We start from the raw sequence: 24,808 nt of genomic DNA, 5'->3' as shown, positions 1-24,808 counted from the left end.
TAATAAGTGCAGTCAATATAATGTAGGAAGAGTTTCAGCTACCAGTGACGCTGGATAAGAACAAGGGTAGGCTACTCCAGTCTTCAAGAGTTACCAACATGTCAGGTTTTCAGGATATCCCTGCTTCAGCACACGTGGCTCAATCAGTGGCTGATTGAGCTAGCTCTGATGAAGCAGGGATACCCTGAAAACCAGACCTGTTGGTAGCTCTTGAGGACTTGAGCTGGCTATCCCTAGTCTAGAAGTTATATATGATGCTATTGTGATTGCCTATCATTAATTAAATATATTGACTTTAAATTATGGATTACTCGCTTCTTAAAATATAAAACAATCCGATCATGCAAAAATATAATGTTCATCGAGAAACAATTAAACAGACAACTTGTTTACAAGCAGCAAAATAGAGAATATCCTATTGAAACGGATGCATTTGACAACCTTAAAAAGCTGGATTTTGTTCTAGAATGTGAGACATGTTTAATTGTTTATATCTACAAGTGCAACTCACAAAAGCATACTAATCATCCTCAGTGTCAAGTTAATGAGATCCATATGAGCACTTCCAATGAGCACTTCCCTGTAACATCTCCTGCAATGACATAACACGAAATGTTTTAATACAAATAAAACAATGCCCAATGGGAGAGCCAAGTACATTGCACAAGATTATGCATGGCTTTCATTAACGCTGTATGCGGAACTCAGAAGAACAAAGTACACCCATTTCTTCTCTCTAGCCTCATCAAGTTTTCACTTTCTTATCCTTCCGTCTGCATCAATTGTTAACACTAATACGTATAGATCAATGCATTATGATATATTGTGTAATGAAATTGCACTACGTTTTTTTATCGTTCTATGAATAAATGTATATATAGTATAGCCTGGGTCCCCCTGCTCCTCTGTTTTTCCCCTTACCTTTCCATGGGAGTATAGTAGCAAGGGAACTGCAAGTTCCAACAGCCTCAGGGGCTGCAGTCCACATATTGCCAGGCAACCAATAGGGCCGAGAGATTCTGACAGTTGGGATTCTGAGAGTTAGTCAGGAGTCAGTTAGTGAGGAGCCAGTTATTGAGTTAAGCCAAGGCAGACAAGGGGAAGGGAGGGTCTGAGTGTCAGTGACACTCAGACTAGGCTAGAAACTCTCCTTAGGTCCCAGATAGGTCCCAATCACGTGAAGCGGGTGACTGCTGCAAGGAAGGCCTCTTAGATAGGGACGCTTACCCATTTTACTATAGTGTCAGGGACACAAGGAAGACGCCGTGTGGTGATTGCAGTCTGTAATCTGGGACCAGACAACCGCGGTGTTAACAAAGACTCTTAAAGGTGAGATCCTCCTACCAGCGGAGTCCACCCAACGCAGAGGCGGACACCATCGCTGAGGGCCACGTCGCCGGATCAGACGGATCCTCATTTCTAAGTCGGCCGTACCGAGTACTGGAGTACTCGGCAGGTACCTCAACAAGTGCACCAACAGTTCACGGGAGAGCGCTACTCCTTACACTTTTGGGTGGGCTGGACATTGGGAAAGGGACAGCAGGGTATTGGTGTCTAGCACCCAAAGTACATTTGGTACACTCACTGGTGGTACTGGGTGGGGTGCTCATTATACTGTGATATGGTGTTATGTTATGTTGCATAGTTGTTGTTATAAGTTTCTGTTCAGTAAATACTGTTACATATACCCTTGTGTGCAATTAATGACTGTATTGTCTTGGAAGGGGCTATCCCACTGTGTGAGGATCCTTCCCAGGTGGAGGCGCTGTTAGTATATTTATTACACACATCATAGGCTCCCAGTGGTGGAGGATCAGGCCTCCTGTTTGCCACTCAGGTAATAGCATCACACATGGTCACCCTATACAAGGGGGAAAGAGGGCTACAATTACAAAAAGTTTCATTTGTTTGACAACTTTGTCAGATAAAGAGTTTCATTCCAGGTTAGTCGAAATATGGAGAAACCATCGGAAAATTCAGTAATTGATAAATCCCAATCAAATCCTTTCCTATTCCTCCACAACATAACCTCCCAATTACTCAGTGACACTAGCAGGACAACATCAGACCTAAATAGTTTTGTAAACTGTTAGAATATATCAAATGTTAACACAGCAGTGCTTTGAATTTGAAATGCAGTCTGCAAATTGCCTGGATTCAAAGATACACCATGTCAACATATATTTACACTGCGAGAACCCGCTCAGCCTCCTATGGGTAAATGTAAGTGAATAAATAGCAGGGTGCACTAGGGGAAATAATGTAGACAAAAGGGGAAATAAACCCCGGACCTCCCAAGAGAGGGGAGTAGGTAAGGGTCTGGAGCCCCCTAATAACATGCACTCACTGGAGCTATACTGGTAGATTAAGTACTATTAGTTCTGTGTAGTGTAAGAAGGCAGGTAACCTAAGGCACGTAGCTTAGATAGATTGTGAGGACGTCCATGACATGGGAAAGTATAGACTTATTGAACGACGTTAAAATACAATTTAATTTAACCTTTTTTTCCCTCTCTCCTACAGTATTTAGAGTTACGGTTTAACAAAGTTGTCCGCTACGCTGCAACGCTGATGTACATCGTGCAAACGGTAACGAGCTTTAAAAGTAAATGATTAGATCACAAATGCGGTTGGGTTAAAAAAAACACAAATGATGGGAGGTAGAATATATCGCTTCATGAAAGAATACATCCCGTGTTGTGGGTTACAGATCTACTCTCTGTGCTGGTGTGCGGGAATTTTATCTCCGAGCAATTACAATGGTTGTGTCTACTCAACGCTAGGAAACCAACAAATGAACACTATTCTAGTAATCCAAATTAGATGTATCGGTAGATAGTAGATGTTAGTTCTTAGCAAAAATATGCTAGACCCTATTTCACATGGTATATTTTATTCTAGATTAAAGGGATAGTTCCTCTCCTCAGTCTCACAAACCCCTTTTTTTTACATGGCTGGGAAGTGGGAGGTCTTCAGAGCTGAACTGTGTTAATTTATGCTCTGAGGACCCCTTGATTCCGGAGATACTTCCTGTTTATTTAAATCACTGACGTCACACGGGCCAATAAGAAGCTGCAACGGATCACGTTGGGACTTCCTATTGGCCCACATATCAAGTGATTTAACCCGCCATTTTGTTTCCCCTTGGAAGGGACTGTACCAGTGGTATGTTTAGAGGTATCTAAATGGTCTCTGCTCTGAAGACCCCCTGCTTCACTCCTATGTAAAACAAAAAGTGGGATAGGGAGGTTACAAAAATAAATAAGCTACTTTAAATTAGATGCCAACAAAATGTGTACTTAAGGGCTAGCCAACTTCAGTCCTCAAGGGCCATCAACAGGTCTGATTTTTAGGATATCCCTGGTTCGACACAGGTGGCTGAATTAGTGGCTCAATCAGAATGACTATTCCACTGATTGAGCCACCTGTGCTGAAGCAGGCATATATCCCTAATACCTGGCCTGTTGGTGGTCCATGAGGACTGAAGTTGACCAGCCTCGGTGTACATTAACCAATAAATGCTACTATTTTGAACTTCATGAGAGAGTACTTTGGGTTAGCAATATTGTATCCCAGTAAGTACACATCATTTATTTTATTTAGAAATGCCTTTTCTTAAATTTCATATCCTAATAATGGATTCCTCCCTCTGTTCTTCTTCAGGTCCTATACACCGGCGTGGTAGTTTATGCGCCAGCTTTAGCTCTTAATCAAGGTGAGTATCTTGCCGATGGTAAAGTAATGTAACCTGATATTTCTTTCTAAGTACAACTAGGTATAGAAAAAAAGGACATGTTGTGTTGTAGTCCTGTTACTAATGTTTACTTTATAAGTATAAACACAGTACCTTCAATCAAACTTGAAAACGAGAGGTAACTCTCAATGTATTTCTTCCTGGTAAAACATTTTATACATAAATAGATACAATCATTTATGAAGGAAATCTGGAGTTCAGGTAATTTCCAAAAAAATACAAAAATGCCTAGTGCTACATCTAACTTGACAGATAAGTATTTAACTTGCAATATATCAAGTTGGGTGTAACACTAGTCATTTTTGTCTTTTATTCTATACATGAGGTCACAGTCCTAGTAGCGATCTTTTTGACTCAATATATATGATTTGGTGGATTTGGGTTCTGAGCTTACAGGGGCTGTGTAGAATATCTGTATTCCCTTCAAACTTGTTACAAGTTGTTGTGTACCCACGAAGCTTGGTGAGAGACACCAAAAAACTACCAAAAGGAATCTTTGGTACCCGAAGAAGGACCCTGAGAGGTTCGAAAGCTTGGAACATATCAACTACCTGATGTCCCAAAAAAAGGTTTCATACCCCCTACTCCCTGTCCCTCCATTGTTACTACGAAAGGAATGTTAAAATCAACAGCTTTATTTTATGAAACATCTCCAACCTGTTTCGGAATGTTGAGATGCCATTTTCATACCCTGTGGCAGGCCTGCACAACATACGGCCCGTGGCCCGCCTCGACTCACTGTGCGGCCCGCGGGGTCCGGCGGCTGGTGCGGTGACGGCTGCTGCAGCGGCGGGTAGTCCGGCGTTCTCCGTCTTCTCCTCTGACAATTCTACTGTTTCCCCTTGCAGGTCCTGAAAAAAATGGCCGCTGATGCCGCGTTGCCATGGCAAGGGGACGCAGTGATGTCACGCGTTGCCATATTGCGTGGCATCATGACGTCACAGCGTCCCGTTGCCATGGCAACGTGGTGTAATTTTTTCCCCCTTCAGGACCTACAGGGGAAACAGTGCAATTTTCAGGGGAGACGACGGAGATCGCTGCACCCCGCCACCGGTAAGAGTTGTGATGGGGAGGGGGGGTAAGAGTTGGGAAATGGGGATAATTTTAATTAAAGTGCGGCCTGAAACTGCTTTTCTTGGAGCAGTTTGGCCCGCTTCACTGTATAAGTTGTGCAGGCCTGCCTTATGGTATGTTCAAACACCGTCATCAGGGTAGAATTATATGTTTGTAGGGAATACAGATGCCTGTCTTCTTTGGAAATGAAGCTAAGCCTGGGTTTCCTTTGTGAATGTCTGAAGGCACCGTGTTTTTGCTTATAAATATACCTGCATTTACCTTTAAGGCTGTAAGGAAGAAGGTCCATGTAAATAGGAGACCTGCTGCGTCACCATTTTCTGGACCAAAGTCTACTTTCACTTCCCTGTGTTGTGGAAACAGTGATTTACTATGAGTTACCGGGACACCGCTGATTAGGACCAAGATGAAATGTGAATATTTTAAGCATCTTTGTCTGCACCATCAATTTGTTTATGCAGTCTGCATTCACAAACATGTTTTTTATATTTGCCATGTAGGCATTTCTTCTGAGTGAAATTGATCAAAAATCTGAAGATTTCTGTGTTAAGTGGACAATTTGATGAATGGATGGGAAAGGTGTTATGGCTGTGGGTTCTCAACTCCAGTCCTCAAGACCCCACCAGGTCAAGATTTAAGGACATCCCAGATTTAGCACAGATGGCTTGGTCGAAGAGCCTGCTTCAGCACAGGTGACTGAATCAGTGGCTCACTCAAAGACCTGCAGCACCTGTGCTGAAGTAGGGATATCCTGTAAACTTGACCTGTTGGGGGGTCTTGAAGACTGTAGTTTGTCACCCCTAGCATATGATATACATGGCCCCACTTAGTAAACATATTAAGTAGAGTAGAGGGAAACTGAAGTCTGTTTGTGGTTTCTCCAAAGACTTTTTTTCCCGGCGTGGACCCAACTGCACTTTTTTCCCTTTCCTTGACTTCCCCTAAATGGACTTGTGTCCACTTTCCTTCCTTTGATATCCCTGTTACCTACCCGCAGTCCTCACTTTCCTCCTTTTATAACTGAGCAAACACAATAATTTGGGGTGTCTGACGTCGATTACCGTTTATCAATGTATAGATGAAAGACTGTGCCACACCAGACTCGATGAATTTAGTTTATTTTTGTCATTCGTCAGGAAATCTGGTGTGCCACAGTGTTTAATCTATATTTGATTTTGAACAGAAGCGGGTGTTGGTTTGCTGCGTGTTACCCAGCATGCACCATGAATTGTAGGTTGTGCATCATTTGTTACAAACTTTTGATCCGTATAAACATCATTTTCTGTCTCTCTTTCATCTGACTATTCCTCGTTTCATTTTTTTCTCCTGTCACTTCTGTATCTAAAATTATTTTCTTCACTCCTTGGGCTGTTTTTTCCCATCTTTGTACATTTGTTCAAACTTGCCTTTTCACGTGGATAACTCCATATATTTGTCTTAAATGATGTCCATAAATCTCTGCAGTTCTGTCAATTTATTTTCCCATGGACAGAGATGATTTCATAAGGCCTAATATAATAATGTATCCTTAGCAAAATACCCATTTAAATCCTAATTTTCACTTGCTCAGGTGCAGATGTATAGCCAGTCTTCATTCAATTGTATTTATTCAATAGGTGTGTGTACTAGTACATTATCTCGAGGTGTGTTTATTGTACATGTCCCGAAGTGTGTAAAGTACATGTCCCCGAGGTGTGTAATGTATATGTCCCCGAGGTGTGTGCACTTTTCATGTTCCCGAAGTGTGTACTGTACATGTCCCGAAGTGTGTTCTGTACATGTCCCTGAGGTGTATAATGTACATGTCCCGAGCTGTGTGTAATGTACATGTCCCCGAGGTGTGTAATGTACATGTCCCCGAGGTGTGTGATGTACATGATGTGTGTGTACTCTACAGGGTCTCAAGGTGTATGTAATGTACATAGCCCCAAGATGTGTACTGTACATCTCCCCGAGGTAGGTACTGTACATGTGACCGAGGTGTGTGTACTGTACATGGCCCGAGGTGTGTGTAATGTACATGTCCCCGAGGTGTGTGTACTGTACATTTCCCGAGGTGTGTACTGTTCATGGCCCCAAAGTGTGTATAATGTACATGCCCACGAGGTGTATGTCCTGTACATGTCCCCGAAGTGTGTACTGTACATGTCCCTGAGGTGTGTGCACTGTGCATGTCCCTGAGGTGTGTGCACTGTACATGTCCCCGAGGTGTGTGTAATGTGCTTGTTCCCGAGGTGTGTAATGTACATGTACCTGAGTTGTCTACTGTAAATGTCCCTGATGTGTGTGTAATGTACATGTTCCCGAGGTGTGTGTACTGTACATATCCCTGAGGTGTGTGTACTGTACATGTCCCCGAGGTGTGTGTTCTGTACATGGCCCCGATGTGCATGTAATGTACATGTCACGAGGTGCTTGTAATGTACATCTCCCCAACGTTTAGTAATTTCTGACGTGCATAAATTAAAATGTTTCATTTGCCAATTCTCTCTGTGGATGTGCAGCATTAAGTGACTCCAGCCTCCAGTATGATTCCTCTAAAACGAAAAACCATTCTACTCTCCCAATGAAACACAAAGAACAGCGCTGCAGTCATTTGTAATGAGAATGCATAAGGAATCTGAGCTGTGAGAGTCAACTATCCATAACTGGTCCTTTCATAGCGGTTAGCCTTGCGATCCTGGCCCATAACATTACCGTAAGGTAGTTTGTAATGAAGCAATTTTCTTTGGACCTCTATCATAAATCACTGAATTTAATTCAGTCATTTAGCCCCACGTTAACTTTTAAAAGCTGTTGGTTTCTTTTCTGTGTTAAAGGGCTGCTCGGTATCTGGGCCGGTCACAATGTGCCAGCTGTTTATCCCAGACCAGTGACGAATACATAATATTCATCACATTGATCATTTTAACATGAATGCATTCCTCCCTTTTAATGTGGCAGCAGCTTGGGGGGTAGACTCAATTCCCTAGATTTTTAAAGCCACAGCCACATTCTCTTGGTCTTTTTAGATATGTGGCCAGGTAATTGACATTCTTTTTGGAGCATTACACATAACAATCCCAACCTCAGCTATTTAGACATAATGTTAATGCGGCAGAAAAATACATGAACTAGAACCAGCTTCCTGCAAATCTTCTGGCTCTTAATGGCTACGTTGGTTTTGCTGCGGTTTGAGCTCCACACAAATGTTACAGATGTGTTACACATCCGAGCACTCTCTTTAGCCCACATGTCATTTACTAATAGCTAATCCAAGTGCACATGGACTATGTGTGTATAGAAAGAATACATGTCGCAGGCTCTTTATTATTGAGCTATTAAATATTACCCATGTCATAGATACCTTTAAACAGTCATTTCAATACTTGCTACACACAGTCAGCACTATTTTAAGCAACCCACTCTCATATGTCCAATTCTACATTCAATGATCTGAAACAGCTTTCATTTCCAACATCTCCAAACAATAAATGCCTCCAATACTTATAATTAATAATAATTGTTTGTTCTTGTATAGCGCTGCTAGTTTTTACGTAGCGCTTTACAAACACATTTTGCAGACACAGTTCATGCCCAGTAGAGCTTAAAATCTATGTTTTTGGTGCCTGCGGCACAGGGAGATAAAGCGACTTGCCCAAGGTCACAAGGAGCCAACACCAGGAAATGGACCAGATCCCCCTGATACACACTCACACCTTCTTTTTTTTATATATATATATATATATATATATATATATATATATATATATATATATATATATAATATCCTATGGTTTGTCAATACATCAAACCTATTTAGGTATTTTTGGAACAGTGCACCCATGTCCATAGTTACTAAGCAGCAGTGCTATGTATTTACTTGCATAAGATGTAAGGTGTCATCCAGCTCTGGAAAGTGTCTTACTGCATAGTACCACTTAGTAAATATGGGCCTACGCATTTTGCTCCCAGCTTGGACCATCGTCAGGGAGCGAAACGCGTTGGAATAAGTATATTCAATTAAGAAACCTTTCTTCAACTTCTTGAGAGCCCGCTGCCTCCTACTGTAGAATTCATATAAATAGCCAGAACAGGTCATCCAGAATCAGGATCAATAACCGCTGGGGTGCATTATCTTACACATTTGGATGAGTTATCATTGATTAGCATTCCAGCTGTGAGTGGCATATTTTGCACTGTGGACAATAATTGATCAAATTATCCCTGACGTCCACACCAGATCCATAATGAGATTTCTAAAATAAAGAAATGGTAATAAAAGTGACACTAAGTGCTCTTGGCAGACCTTAATTTAGTGTGATAGAAAAAAATAATATGAGAATTTCTATTAGTTGCCAGGCACGATGTTGGTTTATGATGGATTTAAAAATATTCCAGGGGCAACATAAGGTATCATCACATGTATAATAAGAAATGTAACAGATTTATTTCTTCAATTAAAAGCGAAGCCAAGGAGAAAAACAAATATCCCCCGGGCACTACTGACAAAGTTTTATACATCCAAGTTTCTATGAAATCCTCTAAAAAAGTAACATAATGCAAGTTATTTATTGTTTGTGTTAACCTTGTCTTACAGTGACTGGTTTTGATCTTTGGGGAGCTGTATTTGCTACTGGAATTGTGTGCACATTCTACTGCACTCTGGTATGTAATAAAACGGCAATTAGTGCCTTGAAACATCGTGTACACAATAATTCATGGACCGACACAAAGAGGGGTGGGGGATTTGCTAAGCTCTGATAAGGGAATTCTGGAGCTGGAATAGTTAACAGCGATCAAGCTCTGATATTGTTGTGAACTCTCTCATTTTAGTATTGTACAGACATCCTGCTAGAGAGGGGCAAAACTGTCTAAATCCATTTTGTGGAATTTCCCACGGTTTCCATTCAAAATTCGTTCCGCGGTGTAAAATCCAAGCAGTAGGGCTCCTGGTAGCTCCTTGCTTACCAGGTGACCTCTAAGTTTCAGTACGTCAGTCTTTGCCGTGCTCCTTTTTGCAGTGCATAAGCCTGTATTTTTGTGCCTTTTCCCCTTGCAAAGACAAGTGGGCAACTACGGTTGCATAATTAGGTGTAGGATCACCGATACTATTCTCTGTTAATCTAGCCAGAGGCTGAATCTTTGTAGCGGCTATTTTCCTCATGAGGAAACTGGTTTGGGTCCCTTGAATATGGTAAAAGGACTGAATTTGGAATATCCATCTCAGTCCGAATTCGGTACTTTTCCCCTGGTTTTATGGACCACCAGTTGTAGCATAATTCTTTCTTTGGCTTTGCATTCTCCATATTGACTGTAGAAGACAGGCGGCTTTATTCTGGTATACAGTTGACTAGTTTTCGTTCCTCTTTAGGCAGTGATGAGCACTGCAGAGCATTTGTGCAGATACATTTCACTCTCTAACCTTCCTTGAATGAGAGGTCGGCCATATTTCTGCAGGATTATTACTCTTCTCTTCTTTCTTTTAGTCTGCTCTGATTTGAGAGAGTTCCAATTGCAGACACAGGGATTTGCGCTTTTCCTGGTGAAGAGCACCCTCTGCTTCTTCCAGTGCTAACTGTACTTCCAACTTTCCTCGTTGGAGTTGTTTCTTCTCCTTACCTTCTTTTCTTGCTTTATCAGCCAGATATGGAATTTCCTCTGTCAGGTTTCTATTCTTTCTTTCCACAGTCTCCATAAACCTCAGGACCTCCTCCTAGTCCTCGTTCCATTTAATCACTTCTGAGTTGAGACTCCAGGTCTCTTGGCGCGAGACTTCTAGCTCTAGGTTGAGGGCATGAAGCTCCTTCTGAGAGACTGTAAGATCCGTAATAAGACTGAGGACATCTGTTTGAGACACTTCCAGCACCCATGGTGGACTGTGAAATTCCTTTTTAGAGCTTTCCAGTTATGTGTGGAGACTACTGATCTCCTGGTGTGAGGCATTCACCTCTATTCGGAGAGTATCTTCGTTTTGTGATATGTCCAACTCTGTCTGGAGACTGTTAACCTCCTGACGAGAGACATCCAGCTCTATATTGAGAGCATGGATCTTTTCCTTGAAGATCTCCCTCCTGCACCTAGACTGTGAAACGCTTTCTGGGAGACATCTAGCTAGGCACGGAGACTTCAAATCTCTCTCAGAGAGACTCTGATCTCCATACTGAGGCTGTCAAACTCAATTTGAGAGCCTCCGAGCTCTGCACCGAGACTGAGAGACTCTTTATGAGATAGTTCAAGCTCTACACTGAGATGGAGGGCCTTCTTTTGAGCCTCCTCCTGCTTCTTCTGCAAGTCAGCAATAACTTTGTCCGAGTGACTGTTTCTTGACCATGTCGGAAACAGTGTTCGCCGTTTTCAGCTAAATTATCAGGCCTTCAAAGTCACTATGCAAGCGACGCTCCATGTACATCACAGTCCCACCGTAAAAGGCGAATGTGAGCAGACCATGCTGTAGCTCAGCATTAGCTTCTATCTCCTTTTCCAATCTGCTGATGTGTCAGCAACTTCCACTGTAAGATGAGAACCTCTTTTCTTTTCTTCCTCTTATTCTTTATATTGGAAGACTTGGACTATCAGGGATACGGAGGACCCCTTCTTTGCTTTAAATGTCTGCAGTTTTACTGCACCCACCATGCTTTTCTTGCAGTTGCAGTAGCTGGTGGAAGTTTTGGACGTTCAGCTGCTCCTGCTCTTGCTGCCGCCAATCATATTCACGGTCAAAGAGAACTGTCTTTTCGGTGAGTACAGAATACAGGCAGCTCCACCATCCTAGGGGTGTTTGTGTGTGTCGTGTTTCTGGGCCCACATAAGAGACATCTTCCTCATCAATATCCTCATAGGACCGGAAGGGACACTGTTCCGTGTGGCCGGGTTCATTAAAGGAACACCCCATTTTGCCCTCCATTTTGGTGTTGTCAGGTGTATTCTTTCCCCTGACATTAGGAGGCGCCATTGCAGTGATGTGCTCCGTATATGATAGAACCCCAGCTGGTAGTCCTACAGATGAGTAGACTTCACTTGCAGAGTTGGTAACTCTCACAGGTGTCTCTGTAGACTTTTTCTTTTTCTGTGTCCATTAAACTTATTTTTTGTTTGTTTTTTCTTCACACACACGATGGGGTAGACGTTGGTCACAGAGTCAATACCCTGTGTGTGTCACCATCTGTCGCAATCCCCCACAGTCAGACTGTGACATTGTGGCTTTCTCCAGTGCAGCTTTCCTGCCTGGATGGGTAGCCCTTTAATTCTGTCACTTTTGCACTTGGTTCTTTTGTTCTTGGTTTTGCTGCTCCTTATGTAGGAGACGAGTGCAGAGGTACAACCAGGGAGACATAGATTTGGGGGAAATAAACAGTGGCATTTATCTAACCCATTTATCCAACCAATACAGCTTTAAGGCAGCATACAAAATGAACAAAACAGTCTATCCCTTTCTAAGGGCTAACTCATACTTCCCAGTCCCTATCTGCAGGGCTGGGAGGATAGGTCTCCTTCCAGCCTCTGACCCCACAGTCCAAAGAGGTACCTGTTATCATTGGATATTTATATCAGTCTCTGGGTTGGTGTCCATGGGGGGAGGGAGGGGGAGTGCACCCTCTGGCGGGTTCCAGTGACCACTGTGTCTTGGAATAGAGTGGCTGGTTCCTTGGGATCCCTGTCTGTCAGCATACAGCTCCCATGTGCTAGAGAGATCCCTTGCAGTTTACACATCAGGATTTTCTACCTGACTGATGAGCCAGGTGGAGGCTGGTTAATTGTCTGTAGCTGCAGTTACCCAGTTCCCTGCTGGACTCACCAGGCTTTCTACTTAGAGCCCTTTCAAATGGGGGTTAAGGCCCTGCCACAACCCAAAATGGGAATACAGGCAATAAGATAATACCGAGGCTGAGGAAGCTTTAATTCATTAAAATTAATTGGGGGTTTTCAATGAAATATTATCGGTATTCTTAACCCCTCTGTACCGCCCTGTTTTAACATCGTTAATAGCTGTTTTGAAACTTAGGCTGCGGTCCCAGTCACTGCTACAGCGCACACCTCGGCGTGCGCTGTGCGTATAAGCACCGCCCCTCAATGGGGAAGGACCCAGTACTCACCTTCACGCTGAAGGTGCAGCCACGCCGTGCTGCAAGGTTTTTTAAACTCAATGAAATTGAGTTTAAACCTTGCGATGGAGGCGTGGCCACGCCCCCACCGGCGGTTCACCCAATGAGGGCAAACCAGCCGCGTGAGGTCATGACCACGCCCCCGCAAAACCCCGACCACGCCCGCTCCCGTCGCAATCTCCCTCTCTCCCTAAAGACCGCAGATCGCGTGTAGCGCTGTGCACGCGCTGCCCCCTCCCCCCCTATGGCGCACGTGTCACAGTGATCACTGGGACCACATCCTTAATCTTTCAATTGACCAAACATTTTTAGGACGCAGCAAAAATAGTTTTGGAAAAAGTGAACAAAACACCACGTACTTCACCTAATGTATATATATATATATCTTGTTTCCTGCATGCAGGGAGGTTTAAAAGCCGTCGTGTGGACGGATGCGTTCCAGATGGTGGTCATGGTCGTTGGATTTTTATCCGTTCTCATTGAAGGATCGATCCAAAACGGAGGACCTGCTAAAATCTGGGAGACCGCCATGAACGGATCACGCCTGAATATCGTGGAGTAAATTAATGCGCATTCTTATCTTCTTTTTTTCATGGCGTTGTGTAGCTATAAGTGATAGAAATAAATAAAGCGCAAATAACACCACTTTAACAGAAGAAAACAAATGGATATACTGTCCTTAGAAAGTGCAGCTCCCGAAACAGGATTCAGACAAAATCCAACCAGCAATCGATGAAGAATAGCAGGGGCGCAAATTTCATCAGGACATAGAAGAGATAAATAAAGACACCAAAATAGTGCAATATTGTCAAACACAACAGTGTAGTCAATGTTGAAGTTTCTATAAAGTTTGCACTCGCGTGTTAAACGTGATATCCAGGCGTTGTGGTTGTTAAAAGTAACCAACTTTAGTAATAACCGGACCGATGCTCCGGATCAACACCGATGTTATTCCATAGGAAGGAAGGAAAATCCACCTTCTGTTATTTGTAACTCCGCTGTTCTATTTTCTAAGAGAATTCAGACGTACTGCCGCCTATCGACTGCACTGGTCTGGCCGCTTCCTGGATGGCCCAGCATGATGATGGATAGAGCCCAAACCCAGGAAGCGGCCAGACCAGTGCAGTCGATAGGCGGCAGTACGTCTGAATTCTCTTAGAAAATAGAACCGCGGAGTTACAAATAACAGAAGGTGGATTTCCCTTCCTTCCTATGGAATAACATCGGTGTTGATCCGGAGCATCGGTCCGGTTATTACTAAAGTTGGTTACTTTTAACAATCACAACGCCTGGATATCACGTTTAACACGCGAGTGCAAACTTTATAGAAACTTCAACATTGACTACACTGTTGTGTTTGACAATATTGCACTATTTTGGTGTCTATATTTATCCCTTCTATGTCCTGATGAAATTTGCGCCCCTGCTATTCTTCATCGTTATGTAGCTATGATGGGGATGTTAATCTTTAAAATCTTTGAAAAATCTCTGTGTTTATTAAGAGTCCACTGAAGTGCCGGTAACTCAAATGAGATAAATATCAGTGAAAAGCAGATTTCTGTACAGAACAGACCGGATTTTTGCAGTTTATAGCAGCAATACTACATCCCTCCCCCTTTTTTCTTCTTATTTGTATATGTTTAGCCTGTGACAATGTATAATTCTACATTGGTACCTAAGCTGTAAATCATGTGGTGCTCCTGTTATAGATCTGTAAAAATCCTGATTGTGTGCCTAACAAAATGGCTGCCTTTCAGTTTCAATCAATCAATCCTTCAGTCAGTGTAACTCAGGAGCTACAATGTATCCTTATATTACTAAGGTAACATTATCTATTGTTACAGTTTGCTGCTCAAACTGCTGGGAACATTGGCAACAAATTATCACAAACAGCAAAATGTTACAAAGATATTGCACTGCTTAGGAGGTGGGATAAATCATGCTATAGAAATCAAAGGATACTTTAAAACTCATTAAAAATGGCATTATGAGTTGCATAAAAAAACAGTCACTATTATCTAATACTACAGAACTGATTTATTAAGAAAGAAAAAAAAAATATATATATATATATATATGATTTTACGTTTTGCTGCTTTAAGAGCCATGTATTACTAAGATGTGCTAAATCGTAAGATATTCAATAGAATGGGATATACAGATCCTTACAGTGCAATAGTGAAGTCAATGGAATTGTGCCCCAATTGGCACTATCACTGCTTAAAGCTGCAGACCAAACTATGGGCCTCATGCAGAGAGCAGCGAATTTTAAAATTGGCGAATTTAATAAAAAGGAGCTTTTTTGGAGAGTTTTAATCTCCATATGCAGAAAAGTGCGAATTCTGCTATGTTTAACATGGATGCGTCTGGCGAGTTTAAATTGGCGAGATGCGCGCTTCAGAAATGTGTTAAAACAAATTCGCGCCTTTTTTTTCCCCTTTGCAATGGCCGCGAGCGGCAGTTTTTTTTGGCGAGGCAAAACGGAGACAATCGCGCCATTTTATTGGCGCGAACAGCCGCTAGATGCCGTTCGCGCCTCTCTGCATACGGATATTTTTTAAACTGGCGAGATTGCGGTTCTCGCCAGCCGCGAGGCGAGTTTTACAAATAGAAAAGAAAAATTGGCGCGTTTTTCGGAAATCTCCATTTTCTGCTGTTTTCTGCGCGATTATCTCCAAAAAATGGCGAATTTCGAAAATTCGCAGCTCTCTGCATAGGCCCCAATGTGTTTTTTTTTAAATAAATCAGTTCTGTACTACAAGTGCGCCGACGAGTACTCTAAAACCTGCCTTGGAAAATCTGGTGCTATCACCAACAAGATCCCGGTACATGCTGGGTACATGCTGCCACATATCAGTGACATTTCCATCAAAGGGGCCTATGCAGAGAGCAGCGAATTTTAAAATTGGCGAATTTATTAAAAAGTAGCTTTTTTGGAGAGTTTTAATCTCCATATGCAGAAAAGTGCGAATTCTGCTATGTTTAACATGGATGCGTGTGGCGAGTTTAAATTGGCGAGATGCGCGCTTCAGAAATGTGTTAAAACAAATTCGCGCCTTTTTTTTTCCCTTTGCAATGGCCACGAGCGGCAGTTTTTTTTGGCGAGGCAAAACGGAGACAATCGCGCCATTTTATTGGCGCGAACAGCCGCTAGATGCCGTTCGCGCCTCTCTGCATACGGATATTTTTTAAACTGGCGAGATTGCGGTTCTCGCCAGCCGCGAGGCGAGTTTTACAAATAGAAAAGAAAAATTGGCGCGTTTTTCGGAAATCTCCATTTTCTGCTGTTTTCTGCGCGATTATCTCCAAAAAATGGCGAATTTCGAAAATTCGCTGCTCTCTGCATAGGCCCCAAAGTCTTCTGGCGCAAAAAGCACGCAAAAAATGCTGCACCAGATTTATTAAAGAACAACACCTCGTTTGATAAGTATGTTATGAGTTAGCTTCACAAAAGCTGTGTTAACATTTGGCGTTTTTAAAAATGAGTTTGCAGTGATATTCTTTGGCATTCCACCGTGTTTAATACAAATGTTTTATTTATAAATGTGTAGCAACACTCATCTCATTTGCATTCACGAAAAATAGTCCGAGCGGAAGGAAGGAGCGAAAACTCAGGGAAATGGGCTTAAACCGCAGAAACGATGCAGTTCTGGGATTGGAGATTTCACACTTTTCTGCCACAGAGTAATCTAATAGGATTTCTTTAAAACCTACGGCAGGAAAGGATTTTTCTTTCAGAGGGTTAACATACAACATAAAAACCCTACAAATAAAACACCATAAGCATAACGTGAATACAAAACTAACTAAAAAAAAAACTCTCTACCAGCGCTTGATCCAAGTGATAGACTAATTGGTGTGATAACAACAATTGAGTGATTACAATGTGATTACATATGCAGCCAAGGGGGCAATAAACAATGGATTGTTCAAATCCAATACCATACAGATACAAATACAAAAAATGTCCCCGGCGCAAAGTGTGGTGATGATAATTACAGTACCATATCGAAAGACAGTCCTGTTTGAAAAGTCAGTCCTGGTAGTAGAATGATTCATCAACAATGTGAGGTAGATTTTCCTCTAGGCGTGTTCCCTTATGTTGTCTGCAATAACAGATAAAGAAAACACACCATTGCGCAGTATACAGACTCAATTGCCCCAACCTGAAGAGGAAAATCCCTACTTACAGGATATTTTCTTGTTCATTCGGGGGAGAGAATCTGTTCTTTGGCTCTCTTCCTCCACCTTGATCTCCACGGGCCCCTCGTGGTTCCTAAGGTGGCTCTCTTCAACTCGGTCTGCTTCGTCCCAGTAGCAGCATACACCGCAACAACCGTGGTTGGAGAAAATTGAAAGACAGCCTAGTGTACTCCGCAAATTTTATTTAACAACTAGCTGAGAGCCCCGGCGTTGCCCGGGATGTTTGTGGTGTGGGTGTGGCATTTGGGTGGGGAGTGGTCCACGCGGCCCATGTGCGGTGGTAGTGCTGCTGTGGCTGTACTGATGGTGATTGTATTGGTGTGCTGATTTGGGAGGGTTTGGTGCTGATGTGGGGGTGCGGATGTGGGTGTGCCGATGGGGGAGGTGCAAAGGTGGCGATGTGTGGGTGCTGATGGTGTTGATGGGGGCTGGGAATGGTGGGGAGCCGAGAATGCCAGTGTGCTGGGGGGGCATGGGATACCGGTGTGCTGATGTGGTGGTGCTGGGGTGTGTGTGTGTATACACGTGTGTGTGTATGTGTATACACGTGTGTGTGTGTATACACGTGTGTGTGTGTATACACGTGTGTGTGTGTATACACGTGTGTGTATACACGTGTGTGTGTGTATACACGTGTGTGTGTGTATACACGTGTGTGTGTATACACGTGTGTGTGTATACACGTGTGTGTGTGTGTGTGTATACACGTGTGTGTGTATACACGTGTGTGTGTGTGTATACACGTGTGTGTATACACGTGTGTGTGTATACATTGTGTGTATGTATATATTGTGTGTGTGTATACGTGTGTGTGTATACACATGTGTGTATACACGTGTATACATGTTTGTGTGTGTGTATACATTTTTGTGTGTATACATTGTATGTGTGTGTGTGTATAAGTGTGTGTGTGTGTGTGTGTGTGTATACACATGTGTGTGTGTATACATGTGTGTGTGTATACATGTGTGTGTGTATACACGTGTGTGTGTGTATACACGTGTGTGTGTGTATACACGTGTGTGTGTATACACATGTGTGTGTGTACACATGTGTGTGTGTGTACACATGTGTGTGTGTACACATGTGTGTGTGTGTACACATGTGTGTGTGTGTGTACACATGTGTGTGTGTGTGTACACATGTGTGTGTGTGTACACGTGTGTGTGTGTGTACACATGTGTGTGTGTACACATGTGTGTGTGTGTACACGTGTGTGTGTGTGTACACATGTGTGTGTGTATACACATGTGTGTGTGTATACACGTGTGTGTGTATACACATGTGTGTGTGTATACACATGTGTGTGTATACACGTGTGTGTATACACGTGTGTGTATACACGTGTGTGTGTGTATACATGTGTGTGTGTGTGTGTGTATACATGTGTGTGTGTATACATGTGTGTGTGTGTATACATGTGTGTGTATACATGTGTGTGTGTGTATACATTATGTGTATGTATACCTGTGTGTATACGTGTGTGAGTGTATACGTGTGTGTGTGTATGTGTACATGTGTGTGTGTGTATGTCTCCACGTATGTGTTTGTATGTCTCCATGTGTGTGTGTGTATGTCTCCATGTGTGTGTGTACGTGTACATGTGTGTGAGTATACGTGTACATGTGTGTGTGTGTACGTGTCTACGTGTACATGTGTGTGTGTGTGTGTGTACGTGTACGTGTGTGTGTGTGTGTGTGTACGTGTCTACGTGTACATGTGTGTGTGCGTGTCTACGTGTACATGTGTGTGTGTCTACGTGTACGTGCGTGTGTGTCTACGTGCGTGTGTGTGTACGTGTGTATGTGTGTGTCTATGTGTGTGTCTACGTGTGTGTGTTTGTGTCTACGTGTGTGTGTTTGTGTATACGTGTGTGTGTGTATACGTGTGTGTGTGTGTGTCTACGTCTGTGTGTGTGTGTGTGTGTCTACGTGTGTGTGTGTGTGTCTGTGTCCCTGTGTGTCCTTTGGCCCGTGACTCCGCCTCAGGGAAGGGGGGGGGTGGGGGGGGAGGTGGTGGGGGTGGGGGGGGAGGTGGTGGGAAGGAGGGGGGTGGGGGGGAAGGGGAGGTGGGGGGGAGGTGGTGGGAAGGGGGGGGTGGGGGGGAGGTGGTGGGAAAGGGGGGGGGGTGCGGGGGAGGTGGTGGGAAGGGGGGGGTGCGGGGGAGGTGGTGGGAAGGGGGGGGAGGTGGTGGGAAGGGGGGGGGTGGGGGGAGGTGGTGGGAAGGGGGGGAGGTGGTGGGGAGTTGGGAAGGGGGGTGGGGGAGGTGGGAAGGGGGGTGGAGGTGGTGAGAGGTTGTAAGGGGGGAGTGAAGGGAAGGTGAAGGTGGGGGTGGAGGGGAGGTGAAGGGGGGGGTGAAGGGGGGGGTGGAGGGGAGGTGAAGGGGGGGGGGGTGGAGGGGAGGTGAAGGGGGGGGTGGAGGGGAGGTGAAGGGGGGGGTGGAGGGGAGGTGAAGGGGGGTGGAGGGGAGGTGAAGGGGGGGTGGAGGGGAGGTGAAGGGGGGTGAAGGGGAGGTGGGGGGGGTGAAGGGGAGGTCGGGGGGGGTGAAGGGGAGGTGGGGGGGGGGGTGAAGGGGAGGTGGGGGGGGTGGAGGGGAGGTGAAGGGGGGGTGGAGGGGAGGTGAAGGGGGGGTGGAGGGAGGTGGAAGGGAAGTGGAGTGAGGGGAGGTGAGGGGTGGGTGAGGGGAGGTGAGATGAAGGGGGGTGAGGGGAGGTGAAGGGGGGTGAGGGGAGGTGAAGGGGGGTGTGGGGAGGTGAAGGCCGCTCCCTCACCCGTCCGGCCGCTCACTCACCCGGCCGGCAGCTCCCTCACCCGTCCGGCCGCTCCCACGTGGATCTGAGGCGGGAGGCAGCTTGTTGTGGCCGCTCCCCCGCTGTGTCCCGGGCGCTCGCTCGCTCCGCTGACTGTAGCGGCGCCGGGGGGGGGGGGGGTGGAGGGGAGGTGATTTGAAGGGGGGTGAGGGGAGGTGAAGGCCGCTCACTCACCCGTCCGGCCGCTCCCACGTGGAACTGAGGCGGGAGGCAGCTTGTTGTGGCCGCTCCCCCGCTGTGTCCCGGGCGCTCGCTCCTCCGCTGACTGTAGCGGCGCCGGGGGGGGGGGGGGGAGGCTGATTTCGGGGAGGAAGAGGCGGAGGCTCCGGCGGGTATGTGAGGCCCCCCCCCCCCCCCCCGGGTTATACATGCTGCTAATGTACACCCCCCCCCTACTGTGTGTGTGTGTGTGTGTGTGTGTGTGTGTCCGTGTGTCCGTGTGTCCGTGTGTGTGTGTGTGTCTGTCCCTGTGTGTGTGTTTTTGTCCCTGTGTGTCCTTTGGGCCGTCACTCCGCCTCAGGCCAATGAGAGGTGTGCGGGGGCGGCCCAAGGGACCAATGAGATTTCCCCTAGGGACACCGGACATCCAGCAGGCAGGCAGGCATGCATGCAGGCAGGAAAACATACAGTGCTTTCACTAATATAGTATAAGATGTTAAAAAGCAGCGATGTTACACTCACATTTTGCGAGGGCAAACATGCCGCTCAAGAATGCCGTCCGCAGCCTGTGTTCACTCGATGGTGTGTTGTTCACGACGTCGCGCGCCAACCGATGACGTCAGCGGCGCAGCGCCCGAAGTTCTCCCCACACCACGAGATGCAACGCAGGTGACAGCTTACAACGTGCACTGTACTAGGCTCCTCCTCTCTTTTGTATTTGTAACCATAAGCATAACGTCCACATGTGCAAATATGAACCGTTTAATATATACGTAAACAGGAGCGGCATAATGCAGCCTGGAGGAGGCGATACGAACAGCGTTTAGTGAATAGCACGTGAAGAATTAATCTGACGTTACTTATTTTCATTCGCACATTTGCAAGGATTTGCATTGTGGCGTCATTAAGAGATAGGGCTCAACTCCAGACCTCAAGCCCCCAACAGGACAGGTTTTAAGGATATCTCAATCAGTGGCTCAGTCAAAGACTGCACCACCTGTGCTGAAGCAGGGATATTCTGCAAACCTGATCTCTTGAGGACTGGAGTTGAGAATCCCTGAGTTAGTGAATACGGTGGAGCATTAACTAACACCATTTTGGGGTTAATAGCACACATCATTATTAATATCGATGTTCTGCGAAAGTACAGTAGGGTTAAGTGTTCTATAAGGAGGGGCGGGAGGGGTTAAAAAAAAGCAAGGCCTGCAATAACCTCTGCAGAGATGTTATCAAAATTATTGGGCAATTTAAGTTGTTTGCTGTTTTATAGAAACAGATTCCTGTAACAATGATTATGGTAGAAATTGTCATATAATGTGTGTTTATATCTAACTGGGGTTGCTTTTTAGTTTAGTTTCACTCATGTCTTACTAAAACTTATAATTGTTTTATGTTTTTTTTTTATGCTTAGTTTTGATCCAGACCCTTTAAGGAGACACACATTTTGGACGATTACAGTGGGAGGAACATTCACCTGGCTCGGGATCTACGGAGTGAACCAGTCGACAATACAGAGATGTATATCTTGCAAATCAGAAAAACATGCAAAACTGTAAGTTTAAATCCGAACCGATGAAATATCACACACACATTCTCATTTGGAAAAGAAAATGTGTTAAAGGCTGTGGACTGTGCTATTTATTTATTGAACATGTTTAAATAGGAATGTTACATTTATGTTGGCATATCTTTTATCTATGAATAATATGTCCTAATGATAACTTTATTTCATATAGCACTTCTCTCCCAATGGGACTCAGAGCAGGGGCGTGGCTATAGCCCGGGCAAAGCCCGAGGGCCCCGCCCCCCCCAGCCCGCACATTAATTCCCTGCAGCGGGCATGAAGCACAGAGGGGAAATACCTGCCTCTGCAGGTGGGTGGGGCCTGGGTCAGGGGGCGGGGCTGGAGCTGCAGCTTCAGAGACAGGCTGGGAAAGGTGAGAGGGAGGGGCGGGGCCTTGGTCAGTTGGAGGGGCTGCAGCCTGAGAGACAGGATGTGAAAGGTGAGAGGGAAGGGGCAGGGCCTCGGTGAGTGGGCGGGGCTGCAGCCTGAAATACAGGCTGGGAAAGGTGAGAGGGAAGGAAGGGGCGGGGACGTGGTCAGTGGGTGGGGCAGGAACTGCAGCCTGAGAGACAGGCTGGGAAAGGTGAGAGGGAGGGAAGGGGTGGAGCCTTGGTCAGTGGGCAGGGATGGAGCCTGAGTGACAGGCTGGAAAAGGTGAGAGGAAGGGAAGGGGCGGGCCTCAAGTCAGTGGGCGGGGCTGCAGCCTAAGAGACAGGCTGGGAAATGTTAGAGGGTGAGAAGGGGCAGGGCCTTGGTCAGTGGGCGGGGCTGCAGCCTGAGAGACAGGCTTGGAAAGGTTAGAGGGAGGGAAGGGGCGGGGCCTCGGTGAGTGGGCGGGGCTGCAGCCTGAGAGACAGGCTGGGAAAGGTGAGAGGGAGGGAAGGGGTGGAGCCTTGGTCAGTGGGCAGGGATGGAGCCTGAGAGACAGGCTGGAAAAGGTGAGAGGAAGGGAAGGGGCGGGGCCTCGGTGAGTGGGCGGGGCTACAGCCTTAGAGACAGGCTGGGAAAGGTGAGAGGGAGGGAAGGGGCGGGGCCTCGGTGAGTGGGCGGGGCTGCAGCCTGAGAGACAGGCTTGGAAAGGTTAGAGGGAGGGAAGGGGTGGGGCCTCGGTCAGTGGGCGGGGCTGGGGCTGGAGCTGCATCCTGAGAGATAGACTGGAAAAGGAAAGAGGGAGGGAAGGGATTAAATCACAGGGGTCAAAAAAGGCATTTTGTGTTTGCTGCTTCTATGCCAAATATGACCACGATTATAGTGCGACAACGCGCGCCGCTGCATCAAATACATGGTGTCCAATAGTGCGCATAGTGGGCGCAACCGCGTGGAAGCGCGACGGAGTGACTGTATCCAGAGACGACAAAATCATTTGTTTTGGATGCGACGGCCGCGCCGCCACCGACACTATAATCGCCGCGTACGCAGCAGGTCATGCTGAGGAAAATATATTTTAATCTTGACAATAAACATACCGTAGTATTAATATATAATTTTATTGTGCATCGCTGTACATTTTTAAATCCCTATAGCTCATTTTTTTAGAGGACAAATATAAGCATATAAGGTCATGTGACTTTGAGTAATGCTGACTACAACATTTTTTAACACCTTATGTTGGTGCCTAGGGAGGGTTTAGGCCAATGGGGGGGGGGGGGAGTTCTATAGTTACACAACTCCACAGTTACACAACTACACAGTTATACAACTACACAGTTACGCAGTTACACAGTTATACAGTTACACAACTACACAGTTATACAGTTACATAGTAGATGAGGTTTAAAAATACATACGTCCATCAAGTTCAACCTATGTTAAATTTAGGTGTGCAAATTTGTCAAGATTTGCATCCCTGCAGTTTCAAGCAAACTTTCCAAAAGTTCGCAGAACCCCACAAAAATGTGGCTAAGACATTTGGAGCTAAAATTCTAGCAAAGCAGACCACATTGTTCTAAATTCGCTATTTTGCTTTTTTGGGGTGATTATATACTGTAGCAGTCCCCCCCCCCCCAATTTAAAGAGTTCTTTAGAAGTTTGATCGAGTTTTGAATGTGACCGTAATCAAAATGAATGAAACATGCAATGCCCGTTGACTTTTTAGCTCTAAGTGAACTTTTTTACAGGACTAAAAAGGGTAAAATGCGCAAATTTCACTGACCCGTCCAAAAAATTTGAACTTCTCTGAACACTATTTCTGCATCGTTTATTTTTTTAATTCTATTATGTGCAGATGATGCCACTCTGCATCTTAGCCCAACAAATCCATCCTATAAATGAATGATTATTTTCCTTTAACATTGGGTCTCTATTGGTCGCTTTGAAGCTGGACATTTAGTTCTAACGCTTTCTCCCCATTGCCCCTTCATTCTTCATTTTAAGGAACATCTAAAAGTCACCTTATTTCACAGTATAATTACCATTTTTCGTCCCTGTCGCTTTCATTTACACTTGTATGGAATATTTCACTTTAGATCTGCTTTTACATTCAGTCACTATATTTCATATACATATTGTACTGTTCTAGAAGCCCATGTTGGAAATTGTATAGGCCATGCATTCGCCTGGTTTGGTTAATATTCTTAGATATCCAACAACACTAATACTTTCCATTTCTGGTTTGAAGAGCCCTGTATCTCAATTTGATTGGACTCTGGATAATCTTGGTGTGTGCTGTCTTCTCTGGGTTGGTCATGTATGCGCATTATAGAGGATGTGACCCTTGGACCGCTGGTTTTGTTTCAGCACCAGATCAGGTATGTAATCAACACAAGTCTTTTATCCCTCCTCCATTAATGACCTGAGAACATGTATTTCCATTCCTCTGGCTGGGTTAGTTAGTGATCTGTAACCCTTTCCATTCTGAAGGGGCATGCAACATATTACTGGGAAATGGGGTTCAACAGAAAAGTCAGTGTTTTTCAATAGGGGTTCCCCGGGCATCCCTAAAGGGTTCCCTGACATTTTCAGGTCATTTGGAAATTGCACCAAATACAGAATAATTTACAATGCATCTGATCTCAGACGCGTTATTAGAGAGGATTGGGGTTCCTTACAATACATCTGATCTCAGACTCACTATTAGAGAGGGTTGGGGTTCCTTACAAGGCATCTGCTCTCAGATGCGCTATTAGATGTTTGGGGTTCTGCAGAATTTCGCATTATAATTA

The 24,808-nt window shown here is 45.0% G+C and overlaps 1 protein-coding gene across 1 annotated transcript in view; it reads left to right on the top strand.

Annotated features, from left to right (window-relative positions):
- SLC5A12 (solute carrier family 5 member 12) overlaps window positions 1–24,808 on the top strand; it is a 57,230-nt gene that overhangs the window by 12,027 nt on the left and 20,395 nt on the right. The window contains 6 exon segments of the mRNA XM_075567286.1: window positions 2,524–2,589; window positions 3,664–3,715; window positions 9,408–9,475; window positions 13,316–13,470; window positions 21,495–21,635; window positions 24,265–24,394. Of these exon segments, the coding sequence (XP_075423401.1) occupies window positions 2,524–2,589; window positions 3,664–3,715; window positions 9,408–9,475; window positions 13,316–13,470; window positions 21,495–21,635; window positions 24,265–24,394 (612 nt within the window).

Source organism: Ascaphus truei, chromosome 12, assembly GCF_040206685.1.
Source record: "Ascaphus truei isolate aAscTru1 chromosome 12, aAscTru1.hap1, whole genome shotgun sequence".
Lineage (NCBI taxonomy): Eukaryota > Metazoa > Chordata > Amphibia > Anura > Ascaphidae > Ascaphus > Ascaphus truei.
This window is presented reverse-complemented; position numbering and strand designations above follow the sequence as displayed.